Below are 16,826 nucleotides of genomic sequence, written 5' to 3'. Positions count from 1 at the left end.
AGACAGTTGTTGGAGCTGAGAACTGGTTTGTGTTTGGAGTTTATGAGAGTTCTGGAAGTTACAAAGAAACAATAAACCAAGAAAAGAAATCATAAACTAAGAAAAGAAATAATAAACTAATATAATAATATCAACTCATTTAAATAGACATACTTTTCACAACTAGGAGTTTAAGCTAACTTCGTGTTTACAACATAAAATTAAGTAAGCACACAAGCAGGATTCTTTAATTACGAAGTGCTTTGTAAGTGCCGCAACTGCTTTATTACTGGAGTCATAAAGCTGTTTGCAGGAGGAAAGAGACACTGAAGATGTTTTTAAGGGCTCTAGAGAGTAACAGCTGGTTTGGGGGAGTTTACGTTTAACAAGGGTCATATTTCATTGCTGCAGATTCTTTTGAGATAAAAGGTTAAAATTTTGCTTTGGTGTAATACCCAAGAGCCAGCCTACAAGTATCTGGGTTCTGTAAGTTTAAGTCCAAACATGGCTATGTAAGGTTATTAAATATATTTGCCTATGATAAAATGCAGCTTAAAATACTTTAATAACCTTTTTTTGCCAAGGTCTGCTCATTGTTGTGAGTCACCGTAGTACTAAATCTGCACTTTTTCAAAAAATAATCATGGTTTACCCATTCGGCATAGTTTCTCAGAACAGTAAAGTAAATTATCTCTCATTTTAGTTCTGTGTAGTGGCAAAAAGCAAACTTACCCACTGTACAATGACAAACATAAGGTGTTCAGTATTACGGTGGAATGGAAATTACCAAAAAAGGCACAGATGCCAAAACCCCATCCCATGTAGGGTTTTATCCCACCCAGCCAGTTAACTGATCAAAGATAATCCATTTCAGAAGCCCCCAGTGGGAAAACCTGCTTTTCTAGATCTGCTGTTCACAACTAGAACCGAGTCAGTGACATCACATATGGAGCATGTGGGTATGGAATGTGTACAGAGGGAGCCGTCTCCTGGCAAAGCCGTGGCGGGGGGAGATCCTGGTCCCACAGCTGAAGACCCCAGGGGCTGCTCCACTGTGGGAAGGGCTGCGCCGCAGGTACAGTGGAATTTGGGGGGGTTCAGCGACCAAAGTGCAGCTGCTGGTGCTCACATCACTGATTTTTTTGCATGAGTTTAGCTAAATCACCTTAACCCTTCAATTTGCAACCCTGAAACTTCAGATTTCCTTGCTCAGATTCCCATGGCAACTTTATGTACTCTTGCTATGCATGGATATGTATTTAAAGTATATATATACATATTTCTCCAGTGTATAACCAGGTGAGGGTCTGACCTTAGCTGAGCCTTCCTAGTGCATCTGTATGACAAATAACGAGGCCAAACTCACCAGCTTCTCGTGTAGGAAGGATCTTGAAACCAAAGAAGTTTTGTTGTGACATTTCTTGGGGTTAACAAGCCAAGAAATGGGTCACCGAAGGCTGAAACCATCTGCTACCAAGTGACAGGGACCATCCCTCGCTGGGTGCTGAGCTGACAGGACAGTTTCCCATCCCGTCGCTGTTGGGGAGACAGACAAGGGATGGGGGGTTTGCAGCAGCAAAGGGCAGGGCTGGGGGGTCTGTACCCTGCTCTGCTGTGGGAAGGAAAAGCCACTTGTAAGGTCAATAGAATCAGAATCATTTCATTTGGAAGAGACCCTTAAGATCATTGAGTCCAACCATAACGCAACCCATGTCCCTGAGAACCTCATGTCCGTCTGTCCAACCCCCCAGGGATGGTGACTCCAGCACTGCCCTGGGCAGCCTGTTCAATGCCCCACAGCCCTTTGGGGAAGAAATTGTTCCCACATCCAACCTCAACCTCCCCTGGGCAACTTAAGGCCGTTTCCTCTGCTCCTGGCGCTTGTTCCTGGGGAGCAGAGCCCGACCCCCCTGGCTCCAAGCTCCTTTCAGGCAGTTCAGAGATCAGAAGGTCTCCCCTCAGCTCCTGTTCTCCAGCTGAACCCCCAGGTCCCTCGGCCGCTCCATCACACTCGTGACACCCACAGGAACGCGTTAAATACAGCGGTGCCTCTGGCCTGGTGCAACGTTCGTGCCTGGTGCCCTTGGGCAGGGGCAGCGGCGGCCGCTCCGCCGGGCTCCGCGCGTCCCCGGGGCCGCCGCACCCCCGGCGGGGCCCCCCCCGCGGAGGGGCCGCCTGAGGCGGCGGCGCGCGGCCTCCCCCGTGAGGCGGCGGGCGGGAGCGCGGGCGGCGGCCGCTTGGCGGGAGCCCCGGCGGCGGCGGCCCCACCTCGGGCCGTGTGACGCGCGTTGCCATGGCCACCGGTTTACGCTACAAGGGCCGGCGGGGGCGGAGGGAGGGGCGGGCCGGGCCGCTTCAGCACCAAGGCGGCCGCGGACAGCAGCGGCGGCGGCGGCCCCGGCTCGGCGGCGTCTGTGCCGTGCGGGAGCAGCGCCGGGGCCTGCGGGGGAGCAGCGGAGCCGCCCGCACGGTGAGTCCCCCCACAGCCGCCCCGAGGCCCCGGCACGGGGGTGGGGGTGCCCGTCGAGACGCGACCGGTGACCCCTCGGTGGTTCCCGGGCGGGGGGTGCGGAGGGAAGCGCTGCCGGAGCTCTGCGGGACCGTGCGGGGCCGTGCGGGGCCGGGGCAGCCGGTGCCGCGGAGTCCGGAGGATCCGCCGGTACGGGGAGCGGCCCGTGCCCGGTGCCCCGGGATCCAGAGGAGCCCTCGGTCCGTTTTGGAGCCGTTGGAAGCAGTCGGTCTTAGTTACAAAACTTTATAAAACCTGGAGTGATTGCGTCGGGTTTGGCCTTTTGCGGCTCTTTGCAAGGCATTTTCCCGTAAAAAAAACTTTACCAACTTGTAAAAAGAGCGGTTTGGCACGGACGGGGCTTTGGGGGGGTTCTCGTGGCACGCGAGCTCTGCCTTACTACGAGCGTTCGTTTGCATGAATCCCAAAAGCTTCTTGTCTTTGGGGCAACACTTACCCCACCAATTAATAGTAGAATTGGTACAAGTGCAGTGTTCACTGCTCACTGTCCGATTAGATGCCAGAAGCTGTTATCGTCTCATCTGGATGGCATAAATTAGCATCTAAGGCCTTTTCTAGTTGTTCAGAAAGGGCCACCCTGGGGAGGTCAGACCGGTCAGACTGGGATTCTCTGCCCTGAACTATTTGGAAGTGCTTTTCAAATAAATCTGCCTGCCTGCGAAACAAAACCAATTTCCAGCAGCTCAGGGCCAGTATTTTGTCTTCCCAGCCGAGAAATCACTCTCCTGTGCTCGCTGCCTTCTCCCATCCACACGCTGTCTCTTTGGTACATCTGTTAAGCCCTTGCAAATCTTTAACCGCATTTATTATTCCATTAAAAAGAGCATGGTTGACTACACAGGTGTACACGTTGTCTTCCGCGTGCTGCATTAACAATAACAGTTTGTTTGTGGCTCCCATAAAAAGCAACAAAGTAGGTATGAATAATGATGCAGATTGCTGTTAAAGGCCAAGAAATGAGTAATTAAATGGAAGTGAATCCAGAGCAGGGACTTTCCCACACTTCATGCACCTGTCTTCTCCTTAAAATACAGAGTCAGATGTGACTTATGTGTGTCCCATTCAGAAATGTAAAAACGATCCCCTTGCCCTTTCATCCTCCTGAGTGCTGTGTCTGCAGCATCCAGGAGTAAGGAATAAAGGCTTGATGTATGGAGGGAAGAACAGCACAGCCTGGGTTATACCTTCTGCTCCTTTGTATCTTGCATTCCCACAGCTTGGTTTAAAGAGAACAGTAATAATTCATTTAATTTGCTGTTGTAGCAGACCTTTGACCTCGTGGTAGTGTTGCTCGCACACCATCCCTGCTCAGCTATGCATCAGAGGCATAACTTTACAGTAAATTTAGTTTTGTTGCCTCATTAGGCATCAGACATACAGCCCTGTACTAAGGACTATGTGCTCTATAATGATTCAGCTGTCAGAAAGAGGGACGTCTAACGTCGACCCTTGTGAGCAAAGGCCTGAACTTAAATTCCTGCCCTGGAGAGTGTGTCAACAGCTCCTGCTCAAGTTCAGAAGTAACTGCTGACGCAGTAGTCTCTGATAATTCACGAAACCACTATAAATCAGGCAGAGATAAGTGGACCAAGTTCCTTGAAAGATCACATTGAAATCACATTGAGAGTGAGTTATTTTGGAGAGTGAATTAAGCAACATTTAGGCTGGCAGTAGGAATGCATTCATTAATTGATACTCCTTGAAGGCTTTAAATTCTACTTGTGTTTTCAAAATGCTCCTAATCTGGATTGGTTTCATGGCTTTCCCAGTTCTGGGCTCTGTTGATCAGGCTCCATCCCTTGCTGGGTCACCCTGAGGTTGTTGACAGGGTTTGTTGGAGTCCCAGTAACTCGATAATCATCTGCAGATGCGGATGGTATTTGTTTTATGGATATATCGGTGTATATTTTTAACACCCACTGGTTTCAATGGCACAGGATGAAGCCCAAGAACAGCTACAAGATTTGTAGGCAAACTCCAAATCTCGCCATAAAACTATAGGTGACGTGGACTGAGGGGTGGGTTGGCAGGACTGCACAGAGTAGAAGTGATGCCCCACCACACACATACTGGGCAAGTCCTGCTCTCATTTATACCAGAGCAATTTCTGGTGTGAAACTGAATTTATGCCACTGGGATGTATTTTTATGGTTTTTTTAAATCAATCTTTTTGAATCTTTTGCCCTTTTCCAACACAGATAGCTGTAAAATTTGACCATAATATTGAACATGGCTTCTTCATGTTGCAGAATTGCTCACAGATAAACCATTAGTTTGTTTTTCTTTTTTTCTAGGCAAAATATTTTTGTGGCTCAAACAAACCATTTCTTTCAGTACATATTAACAAAAGAATGGTTTTCCCTCATGAAACTCTACAAACCAGTACAGCAGATGTCAATTTGTGTCAACATCAGCTGATTTTCTTCTCCATTACCCTTTCTACTGGACCTTTGCTTATCTAGCAGGTCCTGTCTTTTTGACATCCAATGTCACGTTGAGTGTTTTTTCACATCTGGCGATAGCGAGCTTGACTCAGTCTTTCTCAAAAAATTGGTGCCTTCATCCGCATGATGGTCATTATGCATTATTGATAGTGATGGAAAAGTCACGAATACACACAGCTTTGCTGCAGGGCCTCAGCCTTTTTCTTTGGTTTCTCATTGCTTTATCTTCTCTCTGCATTTTAGTCAGAATGTCAACACATTTCATGCTGCCCTCACCAGGAAACAGTAGCAGAACCCTTGTCTTGGTGCTGCAGCCATAATCCTTTTTCCTGATGTAATTTGAGTGAAGTTATGCTGGTTTTTACTTTATCATAGAACTCTAAAAAACGTTTAAGATATTCAAACCCTATTTTCTAGGGGAATCCTAGCTCTTACTGATGCAGCATCAAGAACGAACTCTTGTACAGCAAGTATTTTGAAGCTAGTAGATAGTTAATATATTTTCCCTGGTTTTACAATGTAACTTGTAAAACTGGGAAAATAATATTAAAAAGAAATCCCACCGCCGTATTGTGTAGTCAGAGAATAAATTTCTGATATGAGTATGGAAATCCATTAATAAAAGTATGAATTATATGTTAACATTACAAAAACAAGTAGTAATATATACAAGCAGTGGAAGGCATAGAAATCTTTGAGCAAGACCCCAGCTTGTTCTCCTTCCAGTTTTATGAACCACGTTTCTGCGGGGTGCCTGGTCATGAATACAGAAGTTTCTTCCAACTCAATTTAAACTCGTCACTTGCTTCAGCAGCCACAAGGAGCCTTTATTGGGAGGGATCCTAAAGTGCTGAACAAACCAACCTGGAGCCTGTGCCCACAGTTCATGTCTTCTGCCAGAAAATGAAAACACTTCTAGGGTGAAACAGGATAATTGCTTAGTAGGAAATACTGTTCTAAAATACGCAGAGCAGAGCAGGAGTGATGCAGAGAGGGTTTTATGGAATACAAGTGCATTTATCTTCAGCTTTCTGGCTCGTCCCAAGGAAAACTCTCCAAATCCCTTGTACCACTGTATGCACGAGCAAAATCCACCCTCAATACTTCAATGGCTCATTGCTGATTTGGGGAAAGAAAAAGGGGTGTGGGAGGGGTGGGAGGGGGGAAGCATTGCATTGATTGAATGAGCTAAATGCAGCTCCAGCAAGACCCAGCATGTGTTGTGTTGGAAGCCCCTCAGACACAACTGCAAACCTGGAGGTAGCCTCTACTCCTTTCATGACCACAGCTGTCCCACAAGTTGGGTTCCTGGGGACATTGCCACTTCTGTAACCTCACCACGTCTCCCTTGATGAGAGGAGGAAGCCTCTGGAGAGTTTCTGAGGAGAGCCTTGACTTTGTAACGCCCTCTATCCCCTGCAAACAGCCCAGAATTAGGACTGTAATGGCACGCTGAATGGCTCATCCCTCTTCCTCTGGCATTTGAAGAGGAGAGGTAATTATGGAGATGGTTAATAGATGGAAAAGGAGGATTGTTTCATTCTTTACCTTGCCTGCTTTTGCTGCAGTTTAGTCATAATAATGAGAGTTTTTGATAAGTGAGCTTCGGATTGAGTCACTGGCATCTTGAGCGAGTAAATAGATTTTGGTGTGAGTCTGAGGACCTGAGCAGAGCAATTGTGGGCTGCTCTGGGAGCTGGTGGGCACAAAGGGGAAGGCAAGAATTTCTGGAGATGGGAGAGGATCTTTGGCTCTCGTTCCTGCCAGCTTGGGGCAATCACCTTCATGTGCCCCACGGCAGATGATAAAAAGTCCGAACAACCTTCACGCTCAACTGAAGCCCTCAGGAGGTGCAGGAAGGAACCCAATAGCTTTGAGGGTCAATGTTCCTCATGGTGTGACCAGGGAGGGGACATCAGCAGCAGTGACCACCTGGGAACATGCTCTCTAGCAGAGCTGGTGACACAGCATGTCGGAGGGGAACCCCACGGCGTTATCTCCTACACCTCACTGGTTCTCATTATCATCTTTTGCTCATTATGCACAGAGACACAATTGTAAAAGGCTTTGAAATGAGTTTGTTGGTGCGTATCCCCACGATTCACATTTTGAATTCAGGAACAGGAAAATATTATCTTGGAGACACAAGGTAATTGTTGACATAGTTGTTTTTATTTTTGTTTTTACTACAGTTAAAAAAATCCTGGAAACCACGAGTACAGAATAATGAAATGATGCGCTTTTTCCTGTAATGATGGAGCCAATAAAAGGCAGCCATTGAGAATAATGTCCCAACAGCCAAAGCACTTCGTCAATCCCAGCTGCTGCTTTTATGAACATATCATATAATAATGGGTGTTCTTCTACAAAAAACTAAAAAGATCTCTCTCTCCTTCCCCTAAGGGGAAGCCATTAATTCTACTCCAGTGTTAAACCATTCTATCATGATGATATACCCAGTAATGGATATCATATATCCATTAAACCTTCCACCCTCACACAGAAAGAAATAATAATAATTCACTGTTAAAAAGACTAAATGATGTATGTTTTTTTTTAAAGTAACTGATTATATATTTGTCTGACTTTTCCTCCAGGAGGCCAGACTCCACATGCAGAGACTCTTTTATCTAAGCAGTCCAGAACCTCGTTTCCTTGTCACATAACTGGCTTCTCACTTCCAGACTAACCAGAGCTCAGCCCTTGCCAGAATTAACCCTTTATTCCCAGCTGCAGACACGAGCAAGCACTGCACGGATTTGGGGATCACGTCAGGGAACACGCGTTCATTCAGTTAGTAGCTCATCATGAGTTGGAAAGCAAAGAAAAGCTGCAGCCAGGTCCTGGCACAGCATGAAGAAACTGGGCTTCTGGCAGCAGTAAAGTCAGTATATTCAGTGACAAAAATTGGGCTGCTGTAGCATGGAGAAAAAACCCCATAATATTCTAAATAAATGAATAATACAGTCCATACCTCCTTGGGCTATTATTTCAGTTTTTTCTGCATGTTGCCCATATATTGACACTCAAGTCATACTTGCAAAATTATCTTTACTCAGAAGCGTATAGACTTGGAGCATGGAAGATGAGATTGCGGAGCACAGCTCATCAACAAGGAGTAAATTAACATGTCAATTAAATCCTATAGCGGACAGGGCCTTACTTGGGGTAGTGAAGGAACCTGCTGTAGGTGTTGTGAACTTTGCAGGATGGAGAACGTGGGTCTTTGAAAGAAAGCCTAAAAACCGCTATGTAGCTGTCAGCACGTCTTTGAGATGAGAAATATTTTAGAAGTGCCTTTACGGTAGCATACAGGTATTTACAAAAATAGTTGTAATTCCTGCGTAGCCAGTTCATGGGCCTTTTGGTGGAAATTCCAGTAGCAGGCTGCGTCCTGGGCCCACTGCAAATGAACCTGGTGGGAAATAAGACCTTCCCGTCATCCGTGCCCATTTTTAGAAAAGACATGAAGCCACTATGCAGTTAATAACATTTAATTTTGCTGAGTTGTTATTAGTTCTGGTTTTTCATATGATTCCACTGCGTCCCTGCTAATTTGCATGTCTATTAATAATACTAAATTCTTATTCAAAATCCCATTGAGAAAATTGCAAGTTCGTTAACATCCTCACAGAGGATTAAGCATGACCTGAAATCCAGAGTCTTTAGAAGCATTTCTGTGCCTTTCCACTGCTTTTACCTTATCATTTCCGACTTAAAAGGCTATTGTTATGATTGCAGGACTGCCAAGTAGTAATGCATGATTTATTATGTACAGCAGGTGACTGGTAGTTAACATTTATCTCAAAATGACTGTTATTGTTTGTTGGGCTTCTTTTTCCTGCAGCTTTCCCTAGGAGGTTCGTGTTTTTGTCAGTGACAAGATGACAATTCATATTTTTACCAAAGGATCCAGTGAGTCATCCTATTAACTCTGCTGAAATACATGCTTGCCAATCGTCCTGCCACAGTAAGTCTGTGGGATTTTACATTTTCTCTAGAAATGTTATTCAGGAGTTAGTTATTCAGTCCATAGTACTCCTTCAATACTACAAATAATCTTTACCTTAAACAGTAACTTCTCAGTGATGACCGCAGCCCCAGATAGACCGAATATTGCATATCACACCTATTTTTTTTAAAGTTATTGAAGTGTTTTAGAGAAAATCACCGTGCCTCGTAGCATGCTGTTTACAAGGGCTTGGTTTGAACCTGGAGGCCGCGCAAGAAGGAGCCTCATGTGTTCTGGGAACTGATACAAAGACATAATATCGCTGGCCTCAAAAGTGTTGCCCTGTGAGGAGAACCACATGCAGCCAAGAAGGAGCGTACTGTGAGTCATGATGGAAAAATTTAGCCTTCAAAAAAACCCCCAGATCTCCAGGATGGCGTAACGTGGATTATGTATTCATACTGGTTGCCCAAATTAAACTCCTTCGTTATTTTGTCCCTCCTGAGAACTCCCAACTTGTAGAGCTGATATCACGTAATGTTCCAGCAGAGGTGTAGAGGCTCCTCGGTCCCTTTTCCCAGCATTGGGCTGTAGGATGGGACAGCTGCCCTTGGGCCGTACTGCTCTGCAAATTGTTTTTATTTTGGAGAAAGGGCTGGTACACGACTCCGTCGCTTTTCCCTCTTCTTTGGATTGGCTTGGAGAGAAGATAGGACTCCTTTTTGTCGATAAAAGTCTTCTTTCCTTCTTTTTCACTTACTCACTCTGCCCTTGAAGGTGGCATTCTGTGGCACAGTCCAAGCAAACCGCGTTCTGCTGAAGTGTGTTTTGCACACTGTGCAGCCTTATCTCACTGGAGAAAAGCATATGGCCTTGAGTTATTATTTGTTATTTCAGGGTAACTAGATGGCAACTGTACTGAAAACTTATGGCAACTCATGCGTTATCTCATGATAACAGGATAAATAAACAGTCTCTTCACTGCACACATTAACATTAATGGAAGGAAAAACTCATGAAAAACACTGTCAAATCAGTTTAAATATGTCCCCATTTAGGATGCCTCAGATGCTTTACTGCTTCTACTTGTCTCATACACGTTTAAATTATGACTGGGACTCCTTTTACATTTGACATTCTTGCTTTCAGAGCTAAGCTGCAGTCCTTAAATCAGTGAGCATGCAAAATACTTTAAAATGTCCAGCTTAACAGATAAATGTATATTTGAATTAAAATAAAGCTTTAGCAAGCTATCATGGAAATCACTAATGATGCAGGTAATGTGTACACAGCAAAGCCAACACAAGATCTAAGGGGAGAATTGTAACAGTTACTTTGAGCATCTCTGGGGTAACCCCCAAACAAGACATTTTGCTTCATCTGCAAAAGGTCCCTTCGCAACTGATTTCAAGTGTGAACAAAGTAACGACAATTGGGGCATTAAAGTATTCCATGTAATTGTTGTAAACCAGACAAATCAGGGAGCGGATAAAAGCAAAGCGATGAGAACGGAGCTAACACAGCTGCACAAAAACTGTTTCAGATGCATTCTGCTTGAAAATGCCAGCACATTGCAAAGCCTTTGAAAATACACTGAAGCAACATTACAGAGTATATAAAAAGAGAATCTTAAACAGTTTATCGGTAAAATATGAGCTAAATTTGATGAGACTGCCCTCTAGACTGTAAGTATCTGTTTCCATGAAAGTTGTGTGGAATATTAACGCTGCAGATTTTCTTCATTCAGATGCAAAGCCATCATGTTTTTTTGGATGAAGCTGGTGTACAGCAAAGCGCTAAGAGGTGGTTAACTAAACCTTTTAGCATCATTGTAAAACTGAACTCAGAGCTGTTCGGCCCAAGCCCTGCTGAAGAAAATTAGAGCCTATAATTTCAATATAAAAATAAATAATAAAATTGAGAAAAACTGTTTTTAACTAAACATTTTTCCACATTGTATCCACTTCATCAGCTGAAGGCGACCACTGGAGGACAAGTTGGAGCTTAAATCAGGGAAATATTTTTCTAAACTTATAATGAGGATAACACATCATAAAACTTGACTAAGTCTGATCCGTCTTATTCTGTGCTTCTGTAGTCAGTATATGTAAAAGAAAACACCCTGAAAACTACTTTTCCTCATTGCTTTATCTGGTGGAGATGTTAAAGCAGGGAGGATTCAGGGGCTGTGATCACATGCAATGAATTGCCTTCCCTCCGTCCCTTGATCTCTCTAGTTTTACACAATGCTTTGACTAATTACAGCCTCAATGCTGCTACTGATTTCTTGTAACTGAGGTTTATTGCATTAATAGTAACTCCTGACGTTAGCCTGAGCACCTTGGTAAATAAATTTGCCTCTGCTTTAAGAAATGAAGTTCCTAGTGACTATGAAATTGTCTGGGAATTGTTCCTGTTGCCAGACAAGATTAAGAAAAAGGACAAGAGAAAGTCCGAGGGAAGTGCAGGGTTATGTACTGGGTAGCGAACTGGAAGCAAATTAGTAAATAATAATAATAATAATAATTTTAAAAGTTGATTTAGGTCTATCTGGAAATTAATTATATTCTTGAGAACTTAATTCCTGTTTTTCCTAGGACATTTTCCTTGTCAAAGTTGAAGGCTTTATTTCAACACAGAATTCTTAGTATATATCAGAAGACATTTCTCAGGCATTAATGTTGAGGCTCTGAACTCACAAAGCACCATTAGATTCTCCAGGAATCCCTTTAGAGAAGTGACATTTTGAGGCACGACTCTTCAACACAAAAGAAATATTTAATGACATTACCTTTTCCTGTCACTTTCAAATTTTAGCATATTGCAATAGAAGCTAAAGTAACTGAAAACATGTAGCAATAAAGAGCGGATTTCTAAGCTTATTTGGGGATACTTTCATCTTCTGAATTTCAAAATGTGTTTGAAGAGGGTCCCTCTGCTAAAAAGGGAACGGAATTTCAATATTCCCTTCTCTAAGCTCTTTCTTTTGCATCACAGCATTAGCCTTGAAAAGCTCCATCGAACTTTGGCAATGTGAAGCAAATCACGTAATGAAAAGTATTACTTCTACAACAATTCTGACAACTCTAAGTTTGCTACTGGATCATTAGAGCATCACTAGATCATTAACTGATATATTAATAACACAAATGACAAACATGGCAGCAAAAAAAGTTTCTATAAAAACCTCTCCGCCCACCCTTCTCTCTGCACCCGGTGTTATTCTACTACCAAAATTCACAATGCCTTTCTATAACAGCTGGTTTTTTTAAGATAAACATGTACTGGGATGTCATGAAGCCTATGAAGGATGGATAGAAGTTTTCCATAGCCATAGCTTGTGGTGATAAAGGAATAAGAATGGAATCATCATGGTAAATAGCTAATGGTGGAGTCAGAAGCATGTAAAATAGGCAGTGCTAGGGATGGCAAGTTTTCTCCCTTTCAGCTCAAATGTCACATCTTCTAAATGCTTGCGGGAATATCTGCATTTCTGAGTATATCTGCAAATGTATTTATTTGCATGTTATGTATCTGGAGTTATACACTACATAAACTATGTCAGGAACCATAGGACTGAATCCAAGCCCTTCACACTTGAACTTCAGCAGCAATTAAACTCCCAACTTCGGTCCTGATTTAACCAACTTTTGAAGCATGTGTTGAACTTTAAACATATGGTTAGTGCTGTGCTTTGTAATGAGGCCAGGAAGGTGGTGGAAATTACATATGCTCTCAATTAGCTTACTCGGGAGCTGAAACTATAGTAGAAGCATGTGAAAAATAGCTCTGTAATATTCTCAAGCCATTTGTCAGTTCACAAGTTACTTGAAATTACTAAAATATTTCAGAATGTGGAATCTGAAGGCGAGGGAGGAAATGTATGATAATGTACATATGTAGTCACAACTGATTAAGAAACAGTGTAGACTTTTCAGTAGTGTTATTACTTAGTATGATTTGACTTTATTTTTATTCTTGAGCTTTAGCTGAAAAAATATGTTTTAGCCATCTGTCTGCAGAAGCGTTTCTCGATGTTTCAGCAGCACGTTTGCGGTGCTGGCAGATACCCAGAAATCATTTCCTCCACACGCTGGTGACTCCCTGTGCCATTTCTGATCAAACCTGAAAACCACGCAAGTTTTGCATCTCTGGGCACTTTTCTTCAGTCCCTCCAAGCTCCAGTTTGCAGCGGCCTGGCTGGGAGACGTGGCTTTTTCTGAGCAGCATCCCCAGTTGCTGCCTTCTGAGAAACCACCAGGGATTCCGTAGCTTTTCTGTAGGAAGTAGGTAATGAAGCTCAGTGTCATGCAATAATTCCTATCCTGCTCTCATGCAGTATTAAGGAATACAGTGATCTTTATTTTTTTATTCTTTGAAAGTGCTCAGGTAGTGTTTCAACAGCAATTATCTAAACCCTCTTGCTGTGTAACAAATGCTTTGTTGCAATTAAAATTACCTTCAGTTTCCCGAATTCTCTCTGAACTAAGCTTGCACACGCCCAACAAAAATGTTCTTAAAACAAGCCTTAGTTGGCACATGCAACATTAAAGCAGAAAGCAATATTATAATGTTTGTGCAGGAGAAAAAAATCCTTTCAGTGATTAAAGTTGTTTTCAGCATCTGTAAGCTGTCTAAACAGCAGCTTCCCGTGGGCTGAGGGTACCCACATCTGACTCAGGAGACGAAGAAATGCTTGAAATAACTGGGTTGGCTCCAGAATTTTTTGCTGTCTTGAGTGATGAAGAAACATCCCGCTATGTCCATAAACATTCACCGGTAGCTCAGAGCAGCAAGCACAGCACGGGGGTTAATCAGAAAATGATCAGTACATCCCAGCATCTACATTGTGATTTATGAAAGAATATTGAAAAACAGAGTGATAGGATTCAGCAATAGACCTTTCCAACTAACTGAGCAATAAGTACCCCAAGAGAGCAGAGGAAGCGTACGCAGGGGACAGGGGACATGGCGTGAAGTGACGCCTGTGGATTCTGCAAGTTTTTTAGCTCAATGACCTTTTTCTTCTCTGTGGTTCTTTCAATTCATTACTTACTGTAATCACACCTAATCATATAATTCTATGATTGTGTTTAATCACATTCACAGTATGCCTAAAACATTAAAATATAAGGCATTCAAATTCCCATTACAAAAATTTAGTTAAAATAAAGTTTGCATATACACTTTAAACTCCGTGTTGTGGGGTTTGCAAGTTTTTCTTTCTCTTTACGAAATGTAAATAAATTATCCACGTCAAGGTCTATCTTCTTGCTAACTATGATGATATGAAGACAAGATAGGAGTTTAAACGGACGAATTCCAGAGCCTGATCTTTATCCCATGCATCCTATAGATGCTGCTTTACAGGCTTTCTTGTGAGGTTTTAGGGTGGCAGTGCAGACTGGAAGGGGTTTCCTTAGCAGTCCTGCAACCCAGAACTTGCACCGTTGATACAATAACATGGGAACACAGTTAATGGGTTAGAAGGAAAATATTTTGCCTCAGGAACATAGTTGAAACAGCTTAACAGTTTTGGATATCCAGCTCTTGAAGAGTAACAAGTGATATTAATATTAAAGCACACCCAAGGCACATGACTAGAGAAATAATAAACATGGTGTATCATTCCTGCTTTTTAAAAAAACCTCCTGGTCTTTCAGTGGTTTTAAGTAAACAAGTCACTGAAGAGAGAGGGAGACTTCTGGGCAGGACAGGAATAATCAAATCAGCTCATTTTGCTCATTTCAGCTCTCCACAGTGAAATTTATTTGGAGTTTCATTATAACCACCAAGTATTTCATTATATTAACCTTTGAGTAGTTGTGAATGAAGTCTATATGGTTTACTGCCTTTACTTTGAGTCATGGATTATACAAGAACACAATGGTTTCTCAGCAGGATTAAAACCCGAGTACATTAAAATTCAATTAAAAGCCTGTGACAAGTGCAGTGGTTGACTCAGAGCGTTAACTGGGGTTGTGTCTCTGTGAAATGAGCTGCTTTGTCACTGCAACGAGGAAGAGAGATACAAGTTTGTTAAGTGAAATGTCCGGCTCTCTCATATTTGTGCAAGTTCTAACATTTTTCTCTTAATTTCTGTTTCTTCCTAGTTAGCCAACCGACATCACAATGACTGAGGACCTAGACCACAGGTTCAGTAGTCTCACCTGGGATCAGATTAAAATCCTGGATCAAGTTTTGGCTGAGGTCATACCTATTCACGGGAGAGGAAATTTCCCAACGCTGGATGTAAAGCCGAAGGATATCATCCATGTGGTAAAGGAACAGCTCATTGAGAAGCAAATCAACGTTAGAGATATCCGCTTGAACGGTTCCACAGCCAGTCACATCCTTGTAAAGCAGAATGGAACCAGTTACAAGGACCTAGACATCATTTTTGGGGTGGAACTTCCAAGTGAGCTCGAGTTCCAGGTGGTTAAGGAAGCCGTTCTTAATTGCCTATTGGATTTCTTGCCAAAATGTGTTAATAAGGAAAAAATCACTGCTCAGACCATGAAAGATGCCTATGTGCAGAAGATGGTCAAAGTCTCCACCGACCACGATCGCTGGAGTCTCATCTCACTGTCAAACAACAGCGGCAAGAACGTAGAATTAAAGTTCGTCAACTCACTCAGACGGCAGTTTGAGTTTAGCGTGGACTCTTTCCAAATCGTACTGGACTCCATCCTGAAAGTTTACAGGGCAAGAGACTGCCAACTGACAGAAGACTCTCACCCCATCGTCATCGCTGAAAGTATGTACGGAGACTTCAACGAAGCGATGGACCACTTGAAATACAAACTGATTTCCACAAGGAACCCAGAGGAAATCAGAGGAGGTGGCCTCCTGAAGTACAGCAATCTCTTGGTGCGGGACTTTAAGCCAGCGGATGAAGCTGAAATTAAATCTCTGGAACGTTACATGTGCTCCAGGTTCTTCATCGATTTTCCAGATGTTGCTGAGCAGCAAAGGAAAATTGAGTCATACCTGCGCAACCACTTCATTGGGGAAGAGAAAAGCAAGTACGACTACTTGATGACTCTGCGCGGAGTTGTAAACGAGAGCACAGTCTGTCTCATGGGACACGAACGAAGACAAACTCTGAATATGATCACAATTCTGGCTTTGAAAGTACTCGGAGAACAAAATATCATCCCAAATGCAGCCAATGTAACGTGCTATTATCAGCCTGCTCCATATATCAGTGACAGAAACTTCAGCAGTTACTACATTGCTCATGGACAACCACCCATCATCTACCAGCCGTACCCATTTCACATACAAATACAAAGCAGCATCGTTTAGGAACACGATAACCTCCTCAGCACTTACACTCCTCTCTTTCCAGTTCTCTCTGTAATAAAGGCCTCATTCAAGCAAGGTTTGTCATCGCTTTTGATTTAAGGACATATTTTTGTGCGAGTTGCCAAAGTGATTTGGTTTGTCAATGTCTAAATCACCATTAAGCAGATCGTAAAATAAGTGAAACAGCTGTCATTATTCATGATGTATTTATACCCCTACATATGTTTGGGCTATATATTTTTTTTTTTCAATGAAAAGAGAAAGATATAGATTATACAAATTTTACAAAATGAAATGCACTAAGTCAGGGGTGTCAAGCTCCTTTTCACCGGGGGCCACATCAGCCTCGCGCTTGCCTTCAAAGGGCCGAACGTAATTTTAGGACCGTATAATAGGACCGTATAAATGTAACTACTCCTACATTTATACAGTGTACTACTTGAGTGTACTACTCCTACATTTATATGGTCCTAAAATTACGTTCGGCTCTTTGAAGGCAAGCGCGAGGCTGATGTGGCCCCCGGTGAAAAGGAGCTTGACACCCCTACACTAAGTTCTGGGTTCTAAAAAATTCTTAAGCAAAATTCAAATAGTGGAAATGAAAAATGAAGCC

At 43.0% G+C, this 16,826-nt stretch overlaps 1 protein-coding gene across 1 annotated transcript; it reads left to right on the top strand.

Moving 5' to 3' along the window:
* Positions 1-15,028: 15,028 nt before the first annotated feature.
* TENT5D (terminal nucleotidyltransferase 5D) lies at positions 15,029-16,213 on the top strand (the record flags this gene model as incomplete). Its single annotated transcript, XM_080352803.1, has 1 exon — positions 15,029-16,213. The coding sequence occupies exon 1, from the start codon at positions 15,038-15,040 to the stop codon at positions 16,211-16,213; it is 1,176 nt and encodes a 391-aa protein (XP_080208929.1). The 5' UTR covers positions 15,029-15,037.
* Between the last annotated feature and the right edge of the window lie 613 nt (positions 16,214-16,826).

This window comes from Nesoenas mayeri (assembly GCF_963082525.1).
Source record: "Nesoenas mayeri genome assembly, chromosome: 13".
NCBI lineage: Eukaryota > Metazoa > Chordata > Aves > Columbiformes > Columbidae > Nesoenas > Nesoenas mayeri.
Note: the sequence above shows the minus strand (reverse complement) of the source record. Positions and strands in the feature narration are given on the sequence as shown.